Consider the following 26,061-nt stretch of genomic DNA (forward strand, 5'->3'; position numbering starts at 1 on the left):
TCATACCTGTCTGTAATCCTAGCTATTCAGGAAGCTAATTACCTGAGGACCACAGTTCATAACCAACCCAAGTAGGAAAGTTATGAGACTCATCTTCAATGAACCAGCAAAAAAGCTGGAAGTGGAGTGGTGGCTCAACTTCTAGAGTACCAAAATAAACTCCAGGCCTAGGCCTGAGTCAAGCCCCAGTACCAAGGCATCTTGTTGACTAGAGCTTTATGCTGGTCCCAAATTTTTCTGGCTTTTCTGGCTTTTCCTTGCCTATTCTACGTCCTTCATTTATGTCTTTTTTTTTTCCTTTGGTCAGTCGTAGGGCTTGAACTCAAGGCCTGGACACACTGTCCCTGAGCTCTTCAGCTCAAGGTGAATGCTCTACCACTTGAGCCACAATGCCACTTCTGGTTTTCTGGTGATTAATTGGAGAAAGGAGTCTCAGAGACTTTCCTGCCCAGGTTGCCTTTGAACCTCAATCCTTAAATCTTAGCTTCCTGAGTAGCTAGGATTATAGACATGAGCCACCAGCACCTGGCCCTCATTTATGTCTTTTAAAAAATCATTTTATTGTAGTCTACTTTGTCCTTTGGAATTTCTTTTGCTCAATAATCTACTTTATCTTATATGACTATTACATTTGTTTATAGCATGTATTTTTTTTAGTTTTCTACTTTAATTTTTTTTATTTTAAGGATACAGAGGGGTTACAGTTACATGAGTAAGGTAATGAGTACATAACATGCATCTTTTCTCAATTTTTAACTTTCAATCTTATATCATTATGTTTGTAAAGAGTTTTGTTGTGTAAAGAGTATGTAATTACTTTTTTGTTTCTTACTTCACTTTGGCAGTTGTTTTCTTAATGTAAAGGAACATTGAACTGTTAGGGTTTACATCTGCCATTTTACTTATCTTGTTCCTTGGTTTCAGTTCCTGTTCCTCCTCTTTTAATTCCCTGTGGGTTACTTAAACATTTCTTAGAAACTCATTGTGATTTCAATAGTGTTTCTAATTCTATGACTTCCTACTGTTGTTTTTAGTGATTAGGGATTACAACCTACTAATTTCCCCACATCAGACATTGTTTTGACCCTGTCATTTTTGTCTCCTCTTTCTTAGATTCCCACCAGTTTAAAAGTGGCCAAAAGGGCTCTATCTTCCGCATGTATTTCTTCTCTGTTCTGTTTACCTCACTGAACATTTCCTTTGTTGTCTTTATTACTGAGCATTGAGTTTATCAGTAAGAACTTTGCTTTATTATATTTTTTCAGTTCTATCAGTATGTATTTGCTTTGTTATATTTTTTAGTTCTATTAATTTCCCTTTGGATTTTTAAAAGTATTTTTTTATTTCTCTGATATTTTTTCCTGTGTTTCCTGAATTGGTAAAGCAACATTATAATGGCTGCTTCAAAATTTTTGTCACATTGGATGCCGGTGGCTCACGCCTGTAATCCTAGCTACTCAGGAAGCTGAGATCTGAGGATCATGGATCAAAGCCAGCCAGGGCATCTGTGAGACTCTTACCTCCAATAAACCACAAGAAAAACCAGAAGTAGCACTGTGGCTCAAGTGGTAGAGCGTTAGCCTTGAGCTGAAGAGCTAAGGGACAGTGCCCAGGCCCAGAGTTCAAGCCCCACGATCAACAGAAAAAAAAAAAATCTTGGTCATGTAATTCCAACATCTAGAGTATCTCCCTGGCATCTGTTGGTTGTCTTTTCCTATTCAAGTTGTGATTGTACCAGTTCTGGCTAAGTTACGTGATTTTCAATTTTGTTTTAGATATTTTGAGTATTATTTTCTAGCCTTTGGATCCTGCTTAATCTCTTTCAGCAGGTAGTCATCCTTTGTAGGAGTGGCATGAAGGACTTGATAGAGGTAAATATTCAGCAACCTGATGTGTACTATTACCACCTCAGCTAGAGTGTTTGTTGCATATGAGGTGAGAAGTTCATTTCCATTATTGGCATCTTCCTGGGAAAAGTAGTCTACTGACGTAGATGGCATCTTTGCCTCCAATGGGAGATAGCAGCTCAGAGCCCCATTTGACTCTAGGCTAGGGAAAACAGGGCTGACTAGCTCTACCTCCACCAATATTTTTACCTTATTTCTGACAGGTGAGGATAGAGGCAAAACTTGCAACACCTATCAGAGAAGGTGGCTAGATATCTCTTCATTCATTTATTCACTGATAATTTAGTGAAATCCTATTATGTTTGGAACACATAACTAAGAAGTGAGGAACTTGCAACGAAAAAGACAGATATCTCCATCCTTATCAAGCGGATACTTTAGAGTCACCAAAGGACAATAATACACAGTGTATCGATTCTAGGATAAAGCCTCTCACACGAACACCACAGAGAGAAACATGAAACAAAAATAAAACTACCCAACTGGAAAAAGTTGAGTTTCTTTCAAGGTCTACAAACCCATGTGTTAGTAACAGGTAAAGTCACTGGAAATGAGATTGGGAATGGTTTTAGTTGTCTTCAAAGTTCCTCTGTAATTTAACTGAGAATATTTTGAAAAGCAAAATATATTATGGCCAAACTTCCCTGACTGGGCTCCTAAAGGTGCTTGTGAGTATTGAGATTTGTGTGGAACCCATAATCTACACCAAGTAACATGAGAATGAAGCAAAAAAGTCTTTGCTAAGCCCCAATTCCTGAGTCTGTATACTTGGACAACACCCATATCGGTCGAAAGTCAATGGTCTTACACTAGGAACTGAGTCTCCATTTTTGGAAAGTTGTCCTTATTTGGAAGAATATTGCATAAACTAATCCAAGAAAGTTCTGTCTCTGGTCTTATTTTCACTAATCCAACTTGCTGATATGTTCTGATCCTGCTAAACACAGATATGATGGATTCCTGATACTATTTATAATACATAAACTATTTTTAAAAGACTAAGCTGTTCAAGTAAGATGTTACCTTACATCCTGTACAATGCCATAATTCCATTAAATGTGAACAATATAGACAGGATTTTAAGAGACTGTAATTTGATCTTTTTAAGAAAATAAATCATTAGTATATGTAACAGTAAATTCTCAGTGCAATCATTTCTGATATTTCAGTCCTTTCTTATTGCATTAAAGTGACTGGTAATAGAATAAAAACATGGTAGTAAATTCTAACTTGGAAAAAATGGAAATAGTAACTACTTTAAGCTCAGCCAGATAGGCTGACAGGTTTATAAGAGACAGTATGGTTCATTCAATTGGACCTAACAAGCCATGAAAGGGTCATGGCTCTTACTGGAAAGGCATTGTGAAGCTTTGGGAGTTGAATGTGTCCCTTTGTATGTAGCTTAAAAAGTCTAGCCCTTAAATGTGACTTCATGGTGAAGAGTGTTCCCTGAGGAAGGGTGCATGCTTGTTGATCTATATCTCAACAGCATGCAAGTTACTGCCAGGATAACTAAACTTTGTGGTGTCCCAGATGGTACAAATGATGTACAATTTCTTTTTTTTTGGGGGGGGGTCCGGTCATGGGGCCTGAACTCTGGGCCTGGGTGCTGTCCCTCAGCTCTTCAGCTCAAGGCTAGCGCTCTACCACTTGAGCCACAGCACCACTTCCGGCTTTTTTCTTTTTGCTTATGTGGTGCTGAGGAATCGAACCCAGGGCCTCAAGCATGCAAGGCAAGCACTCTACCACTGAGCCACCTTCCCAGCCCCGATGATGTACAATTTCTATAACTTTCAGTGGTACCTCCCTTCATTCAGGTAAGATCTTCTGCAGCCAAACCCACAATCTAGCATTCTACTTAGTCTCCTTATAAGTGAACTGAATAGATATCAGGTGTTAATTCTGGGAAAAAAAAACCCAAAAAACAAAAACACAATTCCACAAAAGAAAGCATGCACACATCCTACTAAAAGAGTGATCCTGAGTATAATGAAGGAAACTACTTCCATTCAGTCTAGAATATCAAATCCACCACTCTGAAATGAGCCGTGTTTTAATGGAACATTTCATCTCATTTAAAATGAGTTCCTTTTGGAAAGGTCCAATTGTCATGGCTTAAACAACCGAGAATGATCCATGTAGTGCCAACAATTGTGTGTTTCTAAACTTAAATCAGGAACTTAAAAAGGCTAGTTATTACAAATGATGAAACAACTACAAGGAAACAAGGATTTTTTTTTATATGGCTGTCTTATGGGAAGCTCTCCATTATTGGGAGTCTTGTTGCTACAGGCAGAAGGCTTGGGGGCCACCTTTCTATGAGGTAGAAAACTGCTGGGTGGCTGTCACTGTGGCCACATTCCACATCCCCAGACAATGGCTGGGGGAGAGAGCTGCTGCCACAGCACGAGTCAGCTCAGAGGGCAGCCTAAGCCCTAGAGTGAACCCAGTCCTCTGCCTAGGGCTCACTGGAGTGTGCTGACTGAATAAAGGGTTTATTTACCAGTTGCCCTGTCCCTGGAGGGCTTGTCCTCCTTCTCCTCCCTCTCCAATGTGCTGCTGGAGGATGAGATGCTGGAGGCGGAACAGTTGTCCCTCTCGTTCACCTCCTCGTTTTGTCTCTCTTTCTCACTGAGGGAGGATCTTCTTTCTGGCTCTGGCTCCAGTGCCCGCTCCCCTTCGCTCTCTGCTCCCCCTGGGGCCAAGGCTATGTCCTGGCTGGCTTCATCTGCAACCTGCCCCGCCTCTGCCTCCGGTTCAGGCTCAGGATCCCCAGGACTCACTGGTAGAGACAAGAGTAGAGATTATATTGACAACAGGGATTTCTTGGGGGTTTCTGTAAAAGGTAAGCATGGATTTGAGGTTGATTTCTCTACACTGTTCAGTGATGTGCAGAAGTCTAAAGATGGCCCTGGTTATTCATTCAAATACTAATGGAAGTTCCTTTGTGAAGGGATTGTGCAGATGGCAACAGAAGTATCACGTCAGCTGACTTTAAAATATGGACATTGAATTAAGTAGGGCTCCATTTAATCAAACAAGCTGATTTTTATGGTGGTACTGGGATTTGAATTCAGGACCTCATATTTGCAAGGTAGGAGCTCTACCATGTGAGCCACTCTGCCATCCCTTTCTCATTAGTTAATTTTGTGTAGCCCTCAGTTTAAACCCAGGCCAGTTTGAAGTACAATCACCGAATTGAGCTTCTCTACATAGTTGGGATGACAGGTACCACCACCATCACCACCACACTCAGTCAAACTGGCCTCAAACCAAGATTCCTGATCTCTACCTACTAAATAGCTAGGATTGCAAGCATAAGCCATCAAGTTTGGCTCATACAAGTTTTTTTGTTTGTTTGGGTTTTTGTTTTTGTTTTTTTTTAAATCAGGTAGGTAGGTAGGTAGGTAGGTAGATAGATAGGTAGATAGATAGATAGATAGATAGATAGATAGATAGATAGATAGATAGATAGATAGATCAGAGATAGATAGATCAGAGAGAGAGAAAGAGGGGAGAGAGAGAGAAGAGAGAAAGAGGAGAGGGGGGGGAGAATTTGGCAGTCCAGGAGTAATTCTCCACAATTGCTGGGTACCAGTGGCTATATCTATAATTCTAGTTGCTCAAGAAGCTGAGACCAGAGATTGTGTTTGAAGCCAGCCCAAGCAGAAAAGTTTACAAGACTCCAACTCTAACATAACTAGCAAAGACTAGGCTCAAAATGTGGCTCAAGTGGTAGACTCTCAGCTGAGTAAGCAAGCTAACCAAGTTGGGGTCCTAAGTTCAAATTCTAGTATTGGCAAAAACAAAACAAAACAAAACAGAAATCAGAGATGTCCAGTTAGCAACAGAATTGGAAATTTGAGCGTTTCATAGCACGAGAAGGTTTCCACACATATTCCTGGCTTTCAAGATGGAGAAGGCCATGTGACAGAAATGTAGGTGGCCTTTGGAAACCGAGAATGAATCCTGCTGACAGCCAACAAGAAACAGACACGTAGTTCGTATGTACAAACAACTAGGTTCTGCCCACATCGTGAGTGAGACTCTTCCATGGCCTCCTGATCACAGCCCACCTGGCCACAAGTCTGGTTTGGGCCTCGTGACATCCAGGATCAAGGACCCAGTTAAGCCATGCTTGACTTCTGACCTAGGAAAACTGGGAAACAATAAATGGGGGCTGTTTTCAATCACTACATTTGTGGTAACTTGTTATACAACAATAAAAAAAATGACTACGTGATCCTTTTGCCTCTTTAGGAAATGAGAACACAATCCTCAGTGAGTCAAACTAAGAGGCAGGAATGGTCTAATGCTTTCCAAAATTAGTGGCTAAACCATTGAGACCTATTACCCTTTGCTTGGATTATGACTGCTCATAATATGGAGTTAGTCTGTGATCTGAAAAACTATTCAAAAGACTCACAGGCACAGGACTCAAGACTGCAGATTTGATGCTTGCACTGAGGCTAAATGCTCCCATTCTCACCTATGTGTTGCTCCAGGAAAACAGAGAAATAGCTCAGTCTGTCTTATGCATTTTTTGTTGTTTTGTTTTTGTTTTTGCTATGAAAGTCTCTGAGTTATAAGTTTGGGATAGAAAAATGAGAATGCAAAATCCTCCATGTCCGCTGATGTATGTACAGGCCAGAAGAGGACAGATCAGTCCTGCAAGTGTTACATTCATGCTGGGCAAGGCCACAATGCTGGAATCCTAGCACTGTGCTCAGGTCCTAGGCATACATTGCTCAAAGTGATGGAGGAGTTCAAGTCAGGAGTTCAAGTCAGATCAGGAGCTGCAATGGGCCTATTTAAATCCTATAATCACAAGCAGATCAGGCAGCTTGCTCTGTCTACAGTGGCTCAGGCATGAAGATGAAGTATACAGAGATTGCCTCTGAGCCCCTCAGTAAGACTAGAGCTTTACCACATAGAAGCAAACCTCAGACCTCACTGGGCCACATGCCCAGCTGTCCCCAGTTTCCCAACAAGAAGTCATTGTGCTTGGACTCATTGAGGGCAGCCTCACACCCCATCTACTCTCAGGCTGCCTTCCTCTGAGAAAAAAGTAGGAAGGTGAAGAAGGATGAAAGCAATGCAGAGGATGAACACCATTCTTTCCTTGTGGTCCTACATAGTTTCTAACCTCTACATACTAGAAACCTTGGTGGGAAGCCCCAGTGACTTTCTGGTAGGACTTGGGGGCAAGGGGTGAAGAACAGAGGTCCTTCCTTTTGCCTATCTGGAGCTTAATTTCACATTGTGCATCTTCCCTGGGGACTCTAACTTAGCACAAGAGCTCACTTCTGGAGACTGTGTGTATTGGGGGGGGGGGGTCCGTGTAGCAAAGGCCTTCGGCCCCCTAAGGACTATCCTTAGAGTGAGGGTTTTAGGAACAGGTGATGTAAGCTCAGTTTCCAGACAAAGATGCAGGGCTGGCAGTACCAGGAAGACGCTAAAGTCCACATGCCTGAGAATGAGCATGTCATGTGCTTTTCCTTACAAACAAAAACTGGGGAAGATTAAGCAAGCCTTTCAGAAAAGTTCCCTTTCTGTAGAAGCAATTTTTAGGGCAATTTCTTTTTCATTTGATAATACAGTATTTAGTAAAGAGATACAAAACCCCATTAGCTTTACAAGCAGAGCTTGAGCGATGGCAGTGTCATCACTGGGTTGACAGAAAGCATATGTGTTTGCATATACTTATTTCAGAATAGCCACATCAAAACGAAAATGTGAGTCCGACAGCCTAGCATGTGGCACACATGTGACTTTTCATGGGCAAGCATCTGAAGAACACTGGCAAGGGTGCCTCCCGGTGGCTTCATTGCAGGCAGGAAGGGACAAGACTACTCACCACCTGAGGAATCTAGACAGGCAAGTAGGGAGGATCCATGACTGATGGCTGCTGGACTTCAGCCCACCATGGACCACTTAACACACAGGACTCAGACAATAATTTCTTCCCCCCTGCCCTGCCCCAAACCGGACAGGCCAAGGGTTTCCTATACAGGTATGCTAATGAATTGATGAGTTTTGGGAAAGGACTTACTCTTGGGAACTGACTATTCAACATCATCTCAAAATGGTAGTGTGTAATTTCAAGGAATTGGACATGTAAGTTTGTGACTCCATATACTTGATTTCTTTTTCTCTAACTGCTAGGGAGAGGGTGGTCTCCAGTGTCTATAGAACACTGCAGCATATGAGGTGGTCGTAATGATGAACAGATGAAATAAATGATCACATGCATTCAAGTCAAGCAAAATAAGCAGAGTGACAGTGAAGGTGATCAGCAAGGGCAAACAGAGATAGTAGCATGTTACTACTAGCATGTTGCTAAGGCAACACCGATGTCCTCACACTCATACACCTATGTCTCTGCCTTAGAAGAGCTTGCCATGTTCAAAGAACACAAGACACAAAGCCCTATCTGAGCCAGGCATGATGGTTCATGCTTGTAATCACAGCTACTTAGAAGGCAGACCGGCAGGAGGATCATGAGTTCAAGCTCATCCCAAACAAGTTAGGGAGACCTTATCTCAAAAACAAAATAGAAACAAAAGAGCTAGGGTGTGGTTCAAGTGGTAGAGTATTTGCTTGGTCTGCAGAAGGCCCTGAGTCCAAAGCCCTATAGCAAAAAACAAACTCAACAAAAATAAAGCCAACAGCAACAATGCATCGGCAGGGATCATGCAGGATACCAGTGGTGCCCAATGGAAGGCACTGGGTACAGTGACAGGCAGACCTGCAGGGAAGAGCCAGGCTTCACAGTAGAGCCCTTCTTTAGTTGGCTTAATTTAACACAGGTACAAGAACAAGAACAAAAGTTCCCAGATGACCTCACTGTACCTTCTTCTCCTATGTGATGGCCCCTAGCATGACCCTGGGGCTAGATTGGCTCCCCAAATTCCTATCAGTTCTGAACAATAGGAAGCACCAGAATAGCTCTGAGATTACAATAATGTTCTGGAATGTTCTTCCTCCTCTTTCCTATTCTCTTTTATTAGGACTTTTCTTACCAATACTCTTTTACATACATACACACACATACACAATTTCTTTTTAATCTCTCTTTCTAAACTAGGCTCTATGGCTGTGGCTCTGTGGACATATTTAGGAAAAGTATTATTACCCCTTGGAATTTCCAGGACACAGAAGGAACCATGTAACTCTGTTGTTTAAAGAAAGCTAAGATCTCTGTCAATGTATAGGGGAAAAACAAGGTTTACAACACTTGGTTTCTACTGAACCCAATAGTAAATTAACCTTTCTCCAGCCCAACAATGGTGTCACACATAGCAGTGCTCTAAAGAGTCCTTACTCTGGCATCATGGAGGTTCCAGTGGGACAGAAAGAAGAAACCCTGAACACCTGGCCAATACTTTTGCCTGGCAAAGGCAGCTGAGCCCAACCGCCCATGAACATAAGGACATCTCATCCTATTAGCTCCCATCATTCACAATATAAAAACATTTATCAAGGTGATCTATGTCATGAGATCAAACACATGGTGCCCTGGAAAGGCGCAGAACAAGCCCAGAGGGGACACATACATCTCTATATCAAAAGACATTTAAGTAGAGTCTCTAAACATGAGGAGCTGAAGGGGGGGAAAGTTGCTGTGAGAATATTCTGGGCAGAAGGAAGAGCACGTGTGGAGACCTGGACTATGCAACATGCAGAGGATATGAAAGATGTCTCATCTTGCTGGAGCTAAGTGCGAAAGAGATGAAGCTCATCGGAAACTGGGATAGCGGATCTTGTATGGGAAGAGAAGGGCTAGGAACTTCATCCTAAAGGCAGAGACAGCTGAGAGAGAGAGAGAGAAAGAGGGAGGGGGAGAGAGAGAGAGAGAGAGAGAGAGAGGGAGAGGAGGAGAGAGGGAGAGGGAGAGGGAGAGGGAGAGGGAGAGAGAGATCAGCCGTGTTTTATTTTATCTTTGAGGACCCTGTAACCTGTGTTACAAGCTAAGCAGTCTTCTTTTTTTTTTTTGGGTCCGGTCGTGGGGCCTGAACTCTGGGGCCTGGGCGCTGTCCCTCAGCTCTTCAGCCCAGGGCTAGCACTCTACCGCTTGAGCCACAGCACCACTTCTGGCTTTTTTTCTTATTGCTTATGTGGTGCTGAGGAATCGAACCCAGGGCCTCAGGCATGCAAGGCAAGCGCTCTACCACTGAGCCACCTTCCCAGCCCCCTAAGCAGTCTTCTTATCAAGGCAGTTCAGGCATGCCCATAAACTATAGGTAAGGCTTTTGGTCCACAAAACAAAGCCTGCAAGCAAAGGCAGAGAGGATCAGAAGAAATGTAAATGTCAGTCAAAGGAGCTTGAGAGAAGACGAAAATAAAAATCCAGTACCCCATGGTTAGGGGACACCCAGAGAAGGAATTGAGAGCTTGGACTCCAGAAAAGAAGGAACAGCTGTGTTGATATTTCAGAGAAACAGGGGCTGGGCAGGACTGATATGGGTTTTTTTTAAATTTTATCTTATTGTGAAGATGCTGTACAGAGGGGTTACAGTTACATGAGTAAGGTAATGAGTACACTTCTTGTTGAGTATTGTTACCCCCTCATTTTTCTCCTACTATCCCTTCCCTCCCCTCTCCCCAAATTGTAAAGTTCATTTCCAACATAGTGTCTTGTGAGTATCATTGTTGCAATGGGTCATCCTGTGTCCTTGTTTTGATATTTTGTTATTCCCCTTCCCCAAATTAGACAAATGTATATATGAGATGCAGGGCACCCAAATCAAGTGCAGTGATAACAGGGGATACATACCATAGGGGTAGAACATACAAAGGAAACAAAAATAAATCACATTAAGAGCAACAACAACAAAGACCTCTTGTGTCCATATCTTGGGGTTCATTTCACTTAACATCATCTTATATGGTCATATGTACCTAGCGTTTACCTTTTTCTGCTCATCTGATAAAATTATACTAGATATATAGTAATTATTGTAAATGAGGGAAACCATGGGACCTATATTTCTTTGGGTCTGGTTCCTTTTGAGTAAAGTTACTGGGAATTTTGCATGAGCCATCTGTTGAAATCCTCACAACTTCTCCATGGGGAGAATTCTGTGATGACCTTTAGAAAACTAAAGCTGGGGGACAACAGCAAGGCTCCACCCAGGATGACCAGGTAGAAGGACAGGGGCATTCCTAGCTAGCACATGCCTGTAAGACCACACAGCACCGTCTTCAAGGCAGGTTCAGGAGTGACAAGGATAAACCAAGGGCTGTAGGCCAGGGGATGCCGGGGCTCACATTGCCTGTGCAGATTGTCCTCAGATGGAAGGACACAAAGATCTGTCTGCATCATGGGAGCTGTGCCAAGGAGGAAGACTGGGCTGCAAAAAGGACTTGGGCTAATGCCCAACAGCCCTTCTCCCAGCAGGGGGCATGAGGCTGGAAGTGAAAGCAGCACATGGCAAAGAGGACCTGGCAGTATTCAAGGAGTCCACAACTGGGAACTGTCTCCTTGGACCACAGCCGGAGAGAGCAGACTGATGGATCTCAGCATGGCCAGAATGCACTTAGCAAAGACCAGAAAAATGTGTTTGGCCAGAATTGCACTGACCTGACTCAGAGAGTTTCAAACTAGATTTTTTAAATTGAGGTGAGGAAAATATAAGGGCAGAGGGAGAAAAAAAATCCAAATTGAGCTAATTAAAAGGATATGGAAATGGATTACTTATATAAAGTGGAAGAAATGTATTAAAGTGTAAGCAGCAGCAGCCCCAGCGCAGTTCTGAAAGGAGGAACAGACATTGCAAGGGCTGGGAAGCCACAGTGTGATCTCATCATCAAGAGGAACCCAGACGCAGGAGTACCTTGGCGTTCTTTCCGGCGCTACAAAAGGCCACCTGGCCAGGTAGAGAAAGGGATGGTATATCCTCATACAGATCACAGATGTGGGAGGGAAATAAGAAAAGACCAGGCCTGAGGATGCCAGCCATCTCCTTCTCTGTTCCAAAATCACCCGAGGCAAATACTCAGTTCTCCCATCTTTTCTCTTTGCCCCTCCAAAAGCTCCAACACCAACCATCTCCTCCTCTGGTCTCCGAAACCTGGCTCAATATCAATCTCTGTCCTTAAGTGAAGTTAAGATTTAAAAATGTAAAAACAAAAACAAAAAACCAACCCACTACATATTGAGGGCCTTCTGCACACAGGGGCTCTGCGAGGAACCACGTTAGACCAGATCTATCCATGTTATAGTTTCTATACCCATACCACAAAGGAAAAATGTATGCCCCCATGTGAAGAAAGGAAGATGCATGTTCAGAGAGGTTAAATAACTTGTTTAGGGTGACACAGCAGATTGGATAGCCTCAGCCGGTTCCCCCAGATCATTCTCTGCTCTTCCTCATACCCTAACAGGAAGCTCACCTCTTATAGGAGAACCGTCTATGTTTGCATATCCTCTGACTCTCAAATGGGCCTCTCTAATGGTATGTCTTCTTCTTAGCACATGCCTGTAGGACCCTAGAACACCATCTTCAAGGTAGGTTAAGGAATGACAGTAATAAACCAATCAAAGTAGAAAATCAGCAAAGGTGGAAGGAAAGGAACGGGAATATTTATTTATGCCTTGCTTGCTCCCTTCATGCCTGGACCAGCCTGGCACAGACACTGTTTCCATTACAGTCTCTGTCCCTTGGCTGTGGCTCTTACAAGGCCTACTTACTCACCAGATTCCGTCAGGCCTAGCAGTGAGAACAATGTTTCCAGCTGCCCTGGCTGTTTTCTCATGGTGCTTCCCTAGCTGTTGGTCCCCTGACCTGTCGCACCTCTACACAGCCCTCACTGAAGTGAGTGCGCACCATTTCCAACCACACAATGACAAGCAGAGCTTGTGCACTGGAACTGGGTTGGTCTGCCTGAAAAGTCCCAGCTGTCGATCATAATGTTACACTCTCTGTGGTGGGCGACATAATCTACAGAGGAAAAATACCCAAACATATATATATATATATATATATATATATATATATATATATATGGTGGGCACTGGCATTCCTATTTGACCTTCATGTCCCCAGCAGCTGAGTCTTATGTCCACTTGAGATGTTTTATCATGGATTTTACTTCCAAGAGATAAATTATTAGTAAAAAAAAATGTTAACATATGAAATCTTTGGGTGGCTTCAATCAGTTTTAGTCTATGGTAGGGCCTTGATGGCCTTGCCAGCACTTGGCTTTCTGGCTGGTCTTTTGAAACCAAGGACTGGGCCAACCAGTCCTATAATAGTTGCTCTAAACTGAGCAGATTCCAGGGACCTCCCCAGTTCTAAGCTAATAACTAACACCATCGACTTTAGACTTGTAGCTTAATCACATAAATCTGTAAAAGGTCCCAAGAGGAAAAAAAAAGCTCACAACTTTGAGAATTCTTTAGACTTTTGTCTTTGGTGTTAGGCCAGGTCTTGCTAAGCTGTTCACTAAGATTTATCTAAAGCAGGCTTTCTCAGCCTCACGAGCAGTTTGGGTTGAATAATTCCTTATTGTGGAGTCACTGTAAGATGTTTAACATCCTAGCTTCTCCTCACTAGAGGTCTTTGGTATCACACGTTCCCTATTTCCCATTATTGGGACAGTTAAAGATGTTTCTAGATGCCCCCAAACATCTCCTGGTTGAAAATCTCCACTCCTAGGAATGGTTCCATTAGGCTGAATACAAACTTGGCTATTCAAATCTTACAAAAGAAATCCGTTATCACTGCAGAATACTGCCTCAACAGTTAGTGAAATTGTATGCCTTCAAAATTAAGTCCAGCCATGAAGTTAAATTTTAAAGCTAGACTTCCCAAGGGGCTCATATCAAAGTCACCTCTAAGGTCCCTTTAGTCCTATATCCATACCCTACAGTTCCAACAACCAAGATCCTCATTTAGTTTCAGTTATATTCCATTAGAAGTCCTGGCTTCACATTCATGGATCATGTTGCCCCCAAATCCAAACCCTTGACTCTAAAATCACACTTCATATAGCACTCTTCAATGTTCCAGGAGGTATTTAAGAGTCTCAAAGAAACTTAAAAAAAATCCATCTAAGTCCCTCATGGGATGCTTACTCAGAGAAATGAACTTCAGTTGGATGTTGGGCAGGATTACAAACATTATTTTAACTATACTTTCTGCTCCCCTCTCTTGCCCAGCAGATTATGTTTCTGAATGAGTTCACTGGATCCAACTTGGCATATATGATACTCGACTGTAGTATCAAACACAATTAAAAAACCCCCGCCAGTTTCAAGCCTAATTATTGTAATCTTGATGACAACATGCAATGACTTGTATTTCATACTATAAACAGAAACTGAAAAGCAGTTTTAAGGTTGTTTTACAATTTAGTGCCATGTCATTATCTTGAAGTCAAACAATACAATACAAAATAGCCATGTTGGGTTATGAAGACTTCCTCGAAGCATGTTTAAATTTATTCCTTAAAAAGCAAACAAACAGGTCCTATTTTGGTTCCAACATGCAAGATAAGCATGACTGCACTCCTCATTTGCCCTCACATGCCAGTAGGCTAAGAGCTCATTTTCTTATTACAGCAAAGAGGAAGATGAACCCTTGTTCATCTTCCAATTCCAAACTGACAATACTTTCCAACAGCCCCTTTAGCTTTTGTCAAGTCTGACAGAAACATCGGTGATATCAAAAGAACACATTAACATTAAAATAAATAGTCTTGAATAATAACACCTAGCAAATTGATGGCGCTTGAGTTCTTTTTTTAAAGCTGTTCATTTTTTTCCTCAGGCTTATCAGGATGTGGTTGTGCTGATATGGATATTCTGATAGGGCTAGAGATGAAATTCATTTGTACGATATTGACATCTATTGTGGACCAGGCACTGTGGTCCAAGAAAACTTTGAAAAATATCTTCTCTGGAGTATTTTGCAGACTAACATTATTTGTTAAGTCATAGTAAAAACATAATACAAAAATAATTCATAGCTAAAGAAAATATTAGCTTTTCCTGCCAATAGTAGATTCTGACCAAGTTCAAGCAGACCTAGGTTTAGGGTGAACCTAGAAATTTCTCACTTTTAAATTCTTACTACAAAGAGTTAGCCCTTCTTCATTTATATCTGCTTACTAATGAGTGTGCTTTCTGTTTAATAATATAGTTTATCTCACAAAACAAGAGCTGGAATAAATAGACTCACATAAAATAAGTGGTGCAATGGACTTATATCCCTCAAAAAAATAATAAGTTGAGCCAGGCACCAGTGGCTCATGCCTGTAATCCTTGCTACTAAGGAGGATGAGATCTGAGGATCATGGTTCAAAGCCAGCCTAGGCAGGAAAGTCAATGAGACTCTTATCTCCAATTAACCACCAGAAAACCAGAAGTGGTGCTGTGGCTCAAGTGGTAGAGGGCTCACTGAGCTGAAGAACTCAGGGACAGTGCCTAGGCCCAGAGTTCAAGCCCCATGACCCATATATATATTGACATCCTAACTCTCAAAGTTGCATCATTTCGCTCATTTGTAATAACTAGACTATGATATTCTTAACAGGAGATCTCAATTGTCCAATAGCTAAGTGCATAGGACCATATATAATGAAATGTATCATCATGAACTCCAAGAATTGGAAACAAGAGGTAGTTATGTCATATATGCAGTTTTTTCTTCTGTTTTAGATTTCTGTACCCTTTGTCTTATATATAAGTTTAGCTGATCTGTGAAAGGGAAAGGGAATCACAGAAACAGCAGGACAAAGGATGAACTCATATAACAATGATACTCAGTAGACAGTATATTGGAAATGAGCTAAACAACTTGGGAAGGAGGCAGTAGGGAGGAGTAAGCAAGAGAAAATGAAGGAGGGGATAACAGTGTTTTCAAAGAAATGTACTCATTACCTTACTTATGTAACTGTAACCCCCTGTTCCTCACCGTTACAATAAAGATTATTAAAAAATAAAGATGACCAACATATTTTAAAAAGGCGTGTCTTTGGGCAATGATTAGGTCAACAGAGCCATCATGGATGGATAGTGCTTTAATGGAAGAAACTTCAGAGCACTTGCTAAACTTCTCATCTTAGGAGGACCAGTGAGACAGCACCATCCACCAACCAGAAAGAAAGGGCCCTTGTCAGCCATTAAACAAGCTAGATTTTTTTAAGAGGAGATATTTTCATAGACAGTTTGATAATTTAGCTACCAACTTGCAAAAATCATCCTCTGAACATTCATTCTCTCATTAGATTACCTAGATCTTCAGAAATGGCTCACATACATGTCAGCTCTTAAAAAAGCTTCCTCTCAATTAGGCCAACATCATGTTTTCTGTTCTTACACAGTGACCTCTGTAGTCAAAGATGGTTCCTCCACCAATGGCCCATGTAACAAATTTCTTTCTGAGTAAAGGTAACTTAATTGTGTAGGTAAAGTTTCTGCTTGTGTGTGGGGGGGGTGATATGTGTGCACATGTGCATGTATCACTCTTGGGGCTTGAACTCTGGGCCTGGGTGCTGCCCCTGAGCTTTTTGGCTTCTTTTCTTTCTTCTTTGTTCATTCACCTACCCATAATCATTTACTAAATGTATTTATTCTGCTTCAAGCATCAGGGGATGACAAAAGTGAGTGCAGGCATGGGTCTACCGGAGAAGCATGCAGTGGAGTGGGGAAGGCCACTTAACACATCCACATATTGATAGAAGCCTTGGATCCCAACTACACACAAAGTGCAAGGTAAACACAAGAGAGCAATCACAGAGACTTATACGAAGAGAAGATGCTTCAACAGGTAGGTGACCAGTGGGTGTTCAGTGTTCAGGAAAGCCATCACAGTATTTTAAAAACAAAGAATAGATGTGATTTTGAACATAGAGAAGAGAATTGGGTTGCTAGGAAGAACCTGGAAGAAGTGAGACCAACAAGAAACTAATCAAAATGATCTAGATTACTGAACAAAAATGGTCCAGGACTGAGGCACTGATGCTGGAGACAGAGGGAAAGGGCTGATTTGATAAGAAGGAAGGTAACAAATACCTTGTATGTGGGTGTGGTGTGAGTATGGAAAGAAGACTCACTTGTATGCATGCTTCCAGCCCAAATGGCAGAGCCTAGATATACAACTACAACATATGAGCAGGCTTTGGGGTGACAGCTGTTGTTAAGAGATATGAGACACCCTCTCCTTTAAATGTTCCTCCGATATATTTGGTGAGACTGAAGTGTCAGAAGGACATTCCCATGGAGAGGTCTGAGGAGGTGGGAAACAATTGCCCTGAGCTCAAGGAGGTCAAGCTTGGAACCAAAGAGATGCATTGGAACAATGCCTTCTCAGTAAGAAGCAGAAGAGACACTGAGAAGACTGCAGCCAAACCATGAGAGGGTCAAAAGATGCCGAGAAAGGGCAAGTGATGCAGATGGTACAACAGGCCAATGATGCACTTCCTCTGGAGATTGTCGGGAGGATCGAGAGGGATCCAGAGACAAAATGCTACAGGAGCTTCCCAGTGGATCTGGCTGGGCCAGCTTTCTCAGAGAGGTTGCAGCTTTTTAAAAATCCTAAATACTTTTTAAAAATTATTTTTAATGAGGTTCTAGCTTTGAAAGGCTCTAAGGATTAAGGATGCATGTATGTTCTGTGTGCAATTTGTTACTCTAGGTCCCCAAACCCAGAATTGGATTGAAAAAGCACATCTTAGGGACTGGAAAAATCTACGTATCTATGCTGAAAGTAATGTGTCAATTTTTTACAAGTGTATTTACTGAGTGGATGGGTACTCAGAAGGGAAGTTAAAGGGACCGTAGAAGTGGTGAGGATGATATGATGGTGACACAATGAGTTCAAATCGAAGGGCTCTGAGCTCAGACAAGGATGCCGGAAAGAAGCTGAGAGTTGTTATCCTTTCCCAGTTCACAGGACTCAGTCACTGATGGGAAATCCAAAGTACCAAAGATGAATGAATCGTCATTGCCTCAATGCATGGAGTCTCCTGACTGCCTGGAAACACCAGGCTCCCACCTTGAATGAAATGCACTGATGGCTTACCCAGCCAACAAACCAGGCTCGCTGCGAGCACCTCCAAGTGCCTTGTAGCTCCTGATATTCCACTGTGTCCAATAAGAACAAACAGGTTAATCACTATTTAAAACTTGAATTTTTTCACAGTAGAGACTTGATATAAATTTGATAGTGAAGGCTGCCTTAAAACCATTATAATCTGATGTTGAAAACAACTGTCTAGGGACTTCCCATATTGCCACCTCTGCTGGCAGAGGCACTGACATCATTTGTTCTAGAGTATCTCACTAAAGACATATGTATAGAAAATAGCCTTAGAAGATGGAGATGTTTTCTCGCTTTCTGTGCACCTCTTAGAGCACACAGTGCCTCTCAGTGGCTTATTTTCCACCGAAATGTCTCCCTCTGGGATGAAGAAAGGCATTATTTACTGCTCCTTATAAATGATTTGGGGTCTCTAAGCTCAGGATTCCTCTTCTTAAATCTTTTGCAGTATGGGTACAGGTATCACTAGATCCTAATCACATCACTGTCAGAAATGAGGCTTAGAAAAATGGTAAAGTGCTGATTCTATAGCTACTTCCACTGGTACAAATAACACCATTTCCCCCCATCCTGGTGTTTCATGTGTTCTTCCAGTGTGCATCATTGCAGCTAACTTACATGGTTACAAAGAGGATAAAGTTTCAGAGCTTTTACACTTCTTGACATCTAATAATGTCCATGAAATCACCATGCCAATTAGATAAGGCCCCCTTCATCAATTTTCTCAATGTCATTCTGTGCTTCTCCCTACTTTGTTTACTTCAAAAGGACTAAAGAATATCTCATGTGAAGATAGAGTGCAAGAAAACACATTGCAGACAATTGTTGTTCTCCCTAGTGAGAAAATGGGTAAACATTTGTTTTTTTTTTCCCACTCTTAAATAGACAGAGAAATAAGAAGGAAGTGAAATCCAGTGACTTGCCAAGGCTCTCAGTAAGGTCCCACAGCACGTGTAGCAGGTTGGCCCTTGGCTATGGTTAGAACTAGTGTACCAAATGGCATCAAGTGGCCTCAGTCAGGTGAGGCCTGAGGAGGCAGGGCAGCCTGAGTCACATACCCACAAGGAGTCAAGTTTCCTGCCAATCCAGGAAACACTGGACTGGAGGTGTCCCAAAACTTTATGCTAGTGAACCAGCATGCATGAGGCTGATGACTGACAAGGATATTCCACTGCTACTATGCCAGCTGGAAATAGGATACCAGATGTTTCTCCCTAATGCCATGGGGATTAGGTAAGCTAGGAGAGTGCCCGCACCTGAAGGAGAACCAAACACTTTGGGCCTAAAGAACAAAAGTGTCCAAGATTCTCAAATTTAATGCTAATGAGGATCAAGATGATGACTGTATGTCCTCCTGAAATTGAATAGACTGAATACTTGGTGACATAATTACAGTATTAATACTTTATTTTCAGGTTTGAGAAACCAGAACTGATTTATCCAAAAGTGAACCTAGAATTGACTTTATTTTCCAAACTTGTAAATGCTTGGATCTATAAGATGAAGCATCAGTGTATCATTGTCAATAATTTCTATGAATGCTATCAGGCAAACACATGGTTGAGTAGTCTGTATCTTATACCCCCAGGGGCAAATGGTGTAAGACTTTTTGGAAATATCTAGGAACCAATCTAATTATAGGTTGAAAAAGAAATTGTTGCTGAAGGTGTTTTTCCTGTCATAAAATTAAAGTGTCATAGCAGAAGATTCAATGCACATTTAAAGTATTATTTTCTGTGTGCAATATGGGGCTACCAGGTTAACAACAAAAATAATCTCACTACTATGGGCATTTTTGTGATGAAAGCCACTTCTGACAGCTTCCTACCATTTGGAAAGGCCATTTCTCTCCACTGGCCTCCCCTGTGAGGGACGAAGTAAGATGGGACATAGCCCCAGTTCCCCAGGGGAGGAGGTGGGAGGAGCATCATTAACAAGTGGTTTTCATGAAAGTTATAGGGCACTTCAACCCCAGGAGTACCATCCAACATCTGGCTTTCAGGTAAGTAGTCCTTGAGTAGCTGAGATGACAGGTATGAGCCACACACTAGGCCTAAATGACTATCAATCTTCAGTGCACTTGTCTGAAAAGTCATGCCGTAGACTTTTATCCTAAGAGAAACACTATACTTTTTCTTTCACAAAAATAATTGATTTGATTCCAGAGTTATCTGTTACTTTCCAAAAATAATAATAAACTTATTAGCAGATATTATGGCGCAAGCTTCCTAAAATCATTGGGAAAAAGAAAAAGATATAGAACCAATGGATAAAGAGAGCTATCCTTCCATATTTAACAAGATATTGGACATCATTCATTACAGTGCAGTGAAAATAAGAACACATAGAGATGGCTTTTTCTCACTTGGGTCTGGTAGTTTTATACCAGGGAAAAACACTCATTCCATCACTATTAAGTCTAGGCAATACTGGGACACACATCTGCTGTGAGCCACAAAAGGACCAGATGGAAAAATAATTCAAGCACACATCGACTTGATGGTGGGGGCTAGTGGCATCGTTTATACAAAAGTTTCAGCAGATTCAGCCGGCAAGAGTTTTGGCTGAAAGATCTCTCTGGATGGGCCATAATGCTATTGGTATTTAACCATTAGTCCTTCTCTTTAAAAAATATATTTTGTAAGAAAAGAATTTTTTAATGTTTTTATAACTGCTGACTTTAAAAGTTCTCCAGAATTGCAATAAAGAATGGCAGTAAAAGAAGGCATAAAATGACCTATAATCTTGAGGTACACATAATTCATGTTTTTTTCCTCCTTGTATAAATCCAATTCTGAAATGGAGGATGCAGCTTTTAGTGATCATGGAGAAAAGAAAGAGGTGGTATGGCACAAATTGGACACTTACCATGAATACAGTAGACCTAGGACTCTATGTAGCCAGGTCACTGGGTTCAACTCCCAGGAAATATGGTGACTATCATCTCTCTTCTTACCAAATGCACAACAAGATATCAAAGAGCAGTATTTGGGAGGAAAGGAAAAGGACTAAAAAGATGTCAAGTATGTCATGATCATAGGATCCCACAAAGATCAAGAGTGACAGAGCAAGTCAATCCCTGGCACGTTTCGACTCCATAATGCCAGGTGTTGATGCAAGACAAACATCTGGATGTGTGATTAATTTTTTTATCTTCCTCCAGATGCTGGAAGAATGTAAATGCTAGGGATAATCAAAAAGGTTACTTTGAACGTTTGACAATGGTAGAAAGAATAGACTATTAGTGGGATGCTAGGGGGCATTTCAAAGGTCACTAACAACGTGCGCTGAGAAAAATATTCCTCTTATCTCAAGCAGAAGTCCATTAATCAAAAGGAAGATTCAAACATTCTTTTAAAGACCTTTCTCCCATGAAATTGTTCTTGAGATGCTTTTAATCTTCTATTTGAAAAATCAGTTACAGTCAGGTGCTGGTGGCTCATGCCTGTAATCCTAGCTACTCAGGAGGCTGACATCTGAGGATCACAGTTTGAAGCCAGCTCAGGAGACTGGGAGACTCTTATCTCCAATTAACTGGCAAAAATCCAGAAGTAGAGATGTGGCTCAAGTGATAGAACACCAGCCTCAATTAAAAATGCCAAGGGAGAACTCAAGGTCCTGAGTTCAAGTCCTAACACTGACACAGTTATGTAACAGTGGAAGGTAGTTAGAATATTTCCATCAATATGGATCACAGTTAACATGTGATGGACAGCTCTTCTAGATCCAAAAAGAGCCACCTCTCCCCAACTCTGGAAAAAAAGAAACATCACATGATGTTTTATTAGTTTGTAAGTATATATCAATTCAAATCCTATACCCTTTTTCAGATGCAGATATCACTTGAATAATTTTAGTGAAATATTCTCTCAATCTCTATCAAATCCTTCCACTGACAAAGAAAATTACATTTGCTACTTATCATTCTGCATATTGTTTATATAAAAATATGTATTTTATGAGTGCTTGAAGCTTGAAATATTTTTTCTTACTAGATAGGACTGCAAGCTCAACTCAAATTGGACAAAATACTTCTGCCATAAACACTAAGTAGTTTAAAAATCTCAAGATGAAACAATATTTACAGATACTGAGAGTTCTAGGGGCTGTTTCAGTGTTTTACAGTTCAGACAATCATTGTGTAAATAGCTAGAGGTTAAACAGAATCAAGTGTCCCAGGATTAGGTACTCAACTACAACTTTGCTGAGGGATATTTTTTTCCTACTGCCCCTAGAAATATCACAATGTCGATAGAAAGCAATGATATAAAGCAGATTTGGAAAGTCCAAAGCTGTTTTCCTGCTCTCCAGAGATCTCAATATTTTCAGACCGACATTACTCATCTGTGACTGAGCCATCTGCCTGGGACAATCTTCCATGGCTCAGGGACCAGGAGGAACTAGATGGGATGGAACGCTGTGGGGGAGCTAGCCTGCTCCTACAGAACAGGTCCTGAGGCTAAGAGAGCCAGCAAAAAATAAAAATTAAAAAAAGAAATTGGACAGACAATGTGGTTCCATTACATCCAGTTCTGCTGAGGTCATGGAGTCTTGCCTTGCTTAAATGAAACTTTATGCCATATTTAGTCAACCCTCTGAGAGTTAAAAGTTTAGCGTCTCTGCTGTCTTCAGTTGGCTAAGGCTGTATCAGGCGGTAAGCCATGACACTCAATGAAACCAAACAGTGCTAGTGGCAGTGTTAATGAACACACATTATATAAGTGCTTATGCCCAAGACTCATGCTCTGTGTTAACATGCAAGCAAATGGACCCACATGGTACAGACCACTCAGGAAAACAGCTGATGCTCAAGGCTGCAGGCAATATTTCTCCAAATAAAGCTCTAAGTAAAGCTAAGAAGACAGAATATCTCCAGGAAGAGCCTGCCTGTCTGCACACTGGCATGTACACATACACACATCACATGCCAGTAATATTTTCTTTTACTATTTCTTCCTTCTTAGGAATTTAACATCTATTTTCACTAGGTCTACATTTTTTTCTTTGCTTGCTTTAGTTAATTTTATTCTCCATCAACTTAACTTATGCCGAGCTAATAATTCTTAGGGCAAGAAAATTCAAAAGCAGTCACTCTGTGGGCAGAATCAATCACCTACACAAATTAGAAAGTACTGTTAATACCTTGGTATTTAGGATTAGGTATCCAAGTCACTATATATATTTGCTCTTTTCACTAGTCATTTAGAAAGACATCTTCTGTAACTCCTTTGCTTTACTGTAAGTGGCTCTGAAGTCATCTGCATTATTAGTCACAGCACAGGTTGCCATCATCTCCCAAACTTACCTGTCTTGCTCTCTTCAGAGCAGGCTGGAATTGCTACCACTTCCCAGAAGCAGCCCATCCGATGTTAACCTATCCCTCTTCCCTCTGTTCTTAACACTTACCTTGGAGATGCTGAGGGGATGCTAGGGAGGAAGGTGACACCGTGGAAGACCCCTCCAAGTCTAGAGATGAAGGGCTTTGGCTTCGAGCAGCAGACAAAGCTGAGGCTACTGGCAAGGTGAGGTCCAGAGAGAGGTCAGCTCTGTCACGGCTCGCACTCCGGCTCCTCAGCTCCTTCTCGTGTGCCTCAGCTGCCAACTGCTCCAAGTATTTGTATCTGAAAGTTAAATTCCAAAGGGTTTCCGTAAAAAGAAAGAGGAGCTGGTGGTGGATGCTTGTTTATGGATGAAACACCTGCAGAGCGAGCTTGTTTCCTGATGCACAGAGCACAGAGGAGGGCTGACTGGAGGGTCAGTCTGCCAAAAACACCCAGTGAAGCCAAGATGCTAATGATTAAAAATCCTGCATCATTCATAACCAAACCAGTTGGGGAAAATGGCAACATCACACAGTCCCAGGTCCTGGATGATTGCTGCAGAATCCTATTTTTCCCTTTTAGGAAGCATTTGTATCAACAAGCAAAACAGCAGTAATGATCACCACAAAAGTCCCACCAGTGACAGCTGAGAATCAAATCCCCTTGGAGCTTGCAGCTGTGAGATGAGAGGGCCCCTGGGTGTGACGGAGAGTAACAATGCCCCAAATACCCAAAGGGGTTGCTTGGACAAGTCCTCTCGGAATTTCTGAACCTGCTTCAATGCTCACAGCAATGCAACTGGAATTCACTTTGTTCTCTCAGTGTCGACCATGGAAACTTTTTTTTATATTCTAAAATATTTCTGAGCAGGACTCAGACATCCAATAGCTCGGCCCTGACGTCACATATAGTTTATTCATCAAAGTCAGTTGAAAAGAACAAAGATACATCTGTTTTGCATTTCAGGCAGGCAGAACCCACTAACTGTTTATTAAGACCAGCTACCAATCATATTCTTCATAGTGCGCTTTATAGATCAGACCAAAATAACTTTGAAATATGTGCCTCTTCCAGATGTCTAATTTTACTCACCATTATTTGTGTAGAAATGAATGTACAAATTCAGCAGTCACAGGTCTGACTAGATCTTCCCTCTGCACTCATCCAGATTTTCTGCTTCAGACCCCTGCAACCAGTCACCCCTGAAACTCCCATTTGGATTGGACATGACACTTCTACTTCACAAGTATGAGAGAGACAGAGCAAATACTGAAAATGTTTTTAAATGCATTTTTAAAGAATATACTCTTGACTCCATCCTTGAGGTGAGCTCATCCCATCTCCTCCCTGGGCACAAAGGCAGGCTGCTCTTCAACCCTGTTTGCATGGAATTCTTGGCCTGTGAAGCCAGCTTGGACCTGCACAGCTGGAAGTGATCTTGGCCCTGCCTCTGAACTCATGTCGGATATGTAGCCCATTCAACTCGGATGGCATTGTACATTTACTGCTTGGCATAATATGTAGTCATCCTTTCACATGTGTAGGTCTGTTTGCAACACGCAGATAATAAGATTTCTGAGAACATGAAGATTACCATCCTTTGTTCCTTCCCTCTGCACCTTGTATCTGTCAGTTGATGGGAAGCAGACAAGCTGCAGGAAGAAATCTGCCAAGAGGCCCCCCACCTGCAGAAGCCCACCTGCAGCCCAGAAGGCTGAGGGATAAAGGCACCCCATGCTGTGGTCAGAGAGAGAAGCTTGCTTCACTGGCAAATCTCTGAGAAAAAGACTTGTGATACTAAGAGCAGCTGCCTCACAGTTACAGGATGAAGCTCTCCTGAGGAAAGCTCAGTCTTCTCTTCCCTGCCTATAGCATCACCTCCCAAAGGTTAAGAGAGGTTCTGAAGGAAATGGCATTCCTCAGCTCAATACAGGACCTTCTGACAGTGGAAGTAACAGGAACCACAGGGGAAAAGGATTTTTCAGGGCAAGAGGCATATTTTGAATGGGATGGTGGCGAGCTGAAGGCCAGCACTGCTGTCGGTCAAAGGCAAAAGTCAAGGTATTAATTACCACATTGAGTTCAGGCTTGCAATGGAAGAAAGAGGCCAGCAAGAAATGCAGCACAACTAAAGGGATCTAGACAAGTCCAGAAGATCAGAACCCTAGAGCAGGAAACCAGGAGTCCAGGAAGGGTGATAACAATGCTCTATATGAACGCTTCCAGCTAGACAGTCAACCCAGTTTTGAACCTTGTGATGGGCCTGCCATACCCCTTTCAATGGACAGCCAGGCCGTCAGCCAAGGGCTTTAGCCTACTTTCTGGAGCACGGCAGTGGTTGCTCATTCCTAAATAGATAAAACAAAAAAAAGACCTATTCCCATGTGCACCTGGGCATCCTGGATGCCATCACTAGTATTCTATGATTCAAGGGAAAAGGCAAGGTTTTAACTTGAATTGTCCAAAGAATGAAGGCTTGACATCTTAGAAAAAATAAATGGCATAGGCTGTTGTGGGAGTGTGGTTTATTTTAACGGGTATAGAGTTCTAGTTTTATATGATAAAGACTTCTGAAGAGTAGTTGTCCAACCATGTCAATCAGCCTCACATTACTGTACTCTGAAGATGGCTAAAATGGCTAAACTTGGGTTGTGTGTACTTTACTATTTTCTTTTTAAATCAAGTGACAAGGTGAGGCAGGCATGGAATCAAGAACTCCAAACCTTTCTGGAAGATCTACAGCGTTTCTCTACAGTGGCCAGAGAGGTAAGGGTCGAGAGTTGTCAG

General features: G+C 41.8%; 1 protein-coding gene across 2 annotated transcripts in view; it reads right to left on the reverse strand.

Moving 5' to 3' along the window:
- Fhod3 (formin homology 2 domain containing 3) overlaps positions 1-26,061 on the reverse strand; it is a 427,181-nt gene that overhangs the window by 53,937 nt on the left and 347,183 nt on the right. For both annotated transcript variants that reach the window (XM_013014940.1, XM_013014939.1), the window contains exons 13-14: positions 23,360-23,574; positions 4,411-4,689 (exon numbers count right to left, since the gene is read on the reverse strand). In XM_013014940.1, the coding sequence (XP_012870394.1) occupies positions 4,411-4,689; positions 23,360-23,574 (494 nt within the window). The remainder of the gene's footprint in view (positions 1-4,410; positions 4,690-23,359; positions 23,575-26,061) is intronic.

Source organism: Dipodomys ordii, unplaced genomic scaffold (genome assembly GCF_000151885.1).
Source record: "Dipodomys ordii isolate 6190 unplaced genomic scaffold, Dord_2.0 Scaffold25, whole genome shotgun sequence".
Classification (NCBI taxonomy): Eukaryota; Metazoa; Chordata; class Mammalia; order Rodentia; family Heteromyidae; genus Dipodomys; species Dipodomys ordii.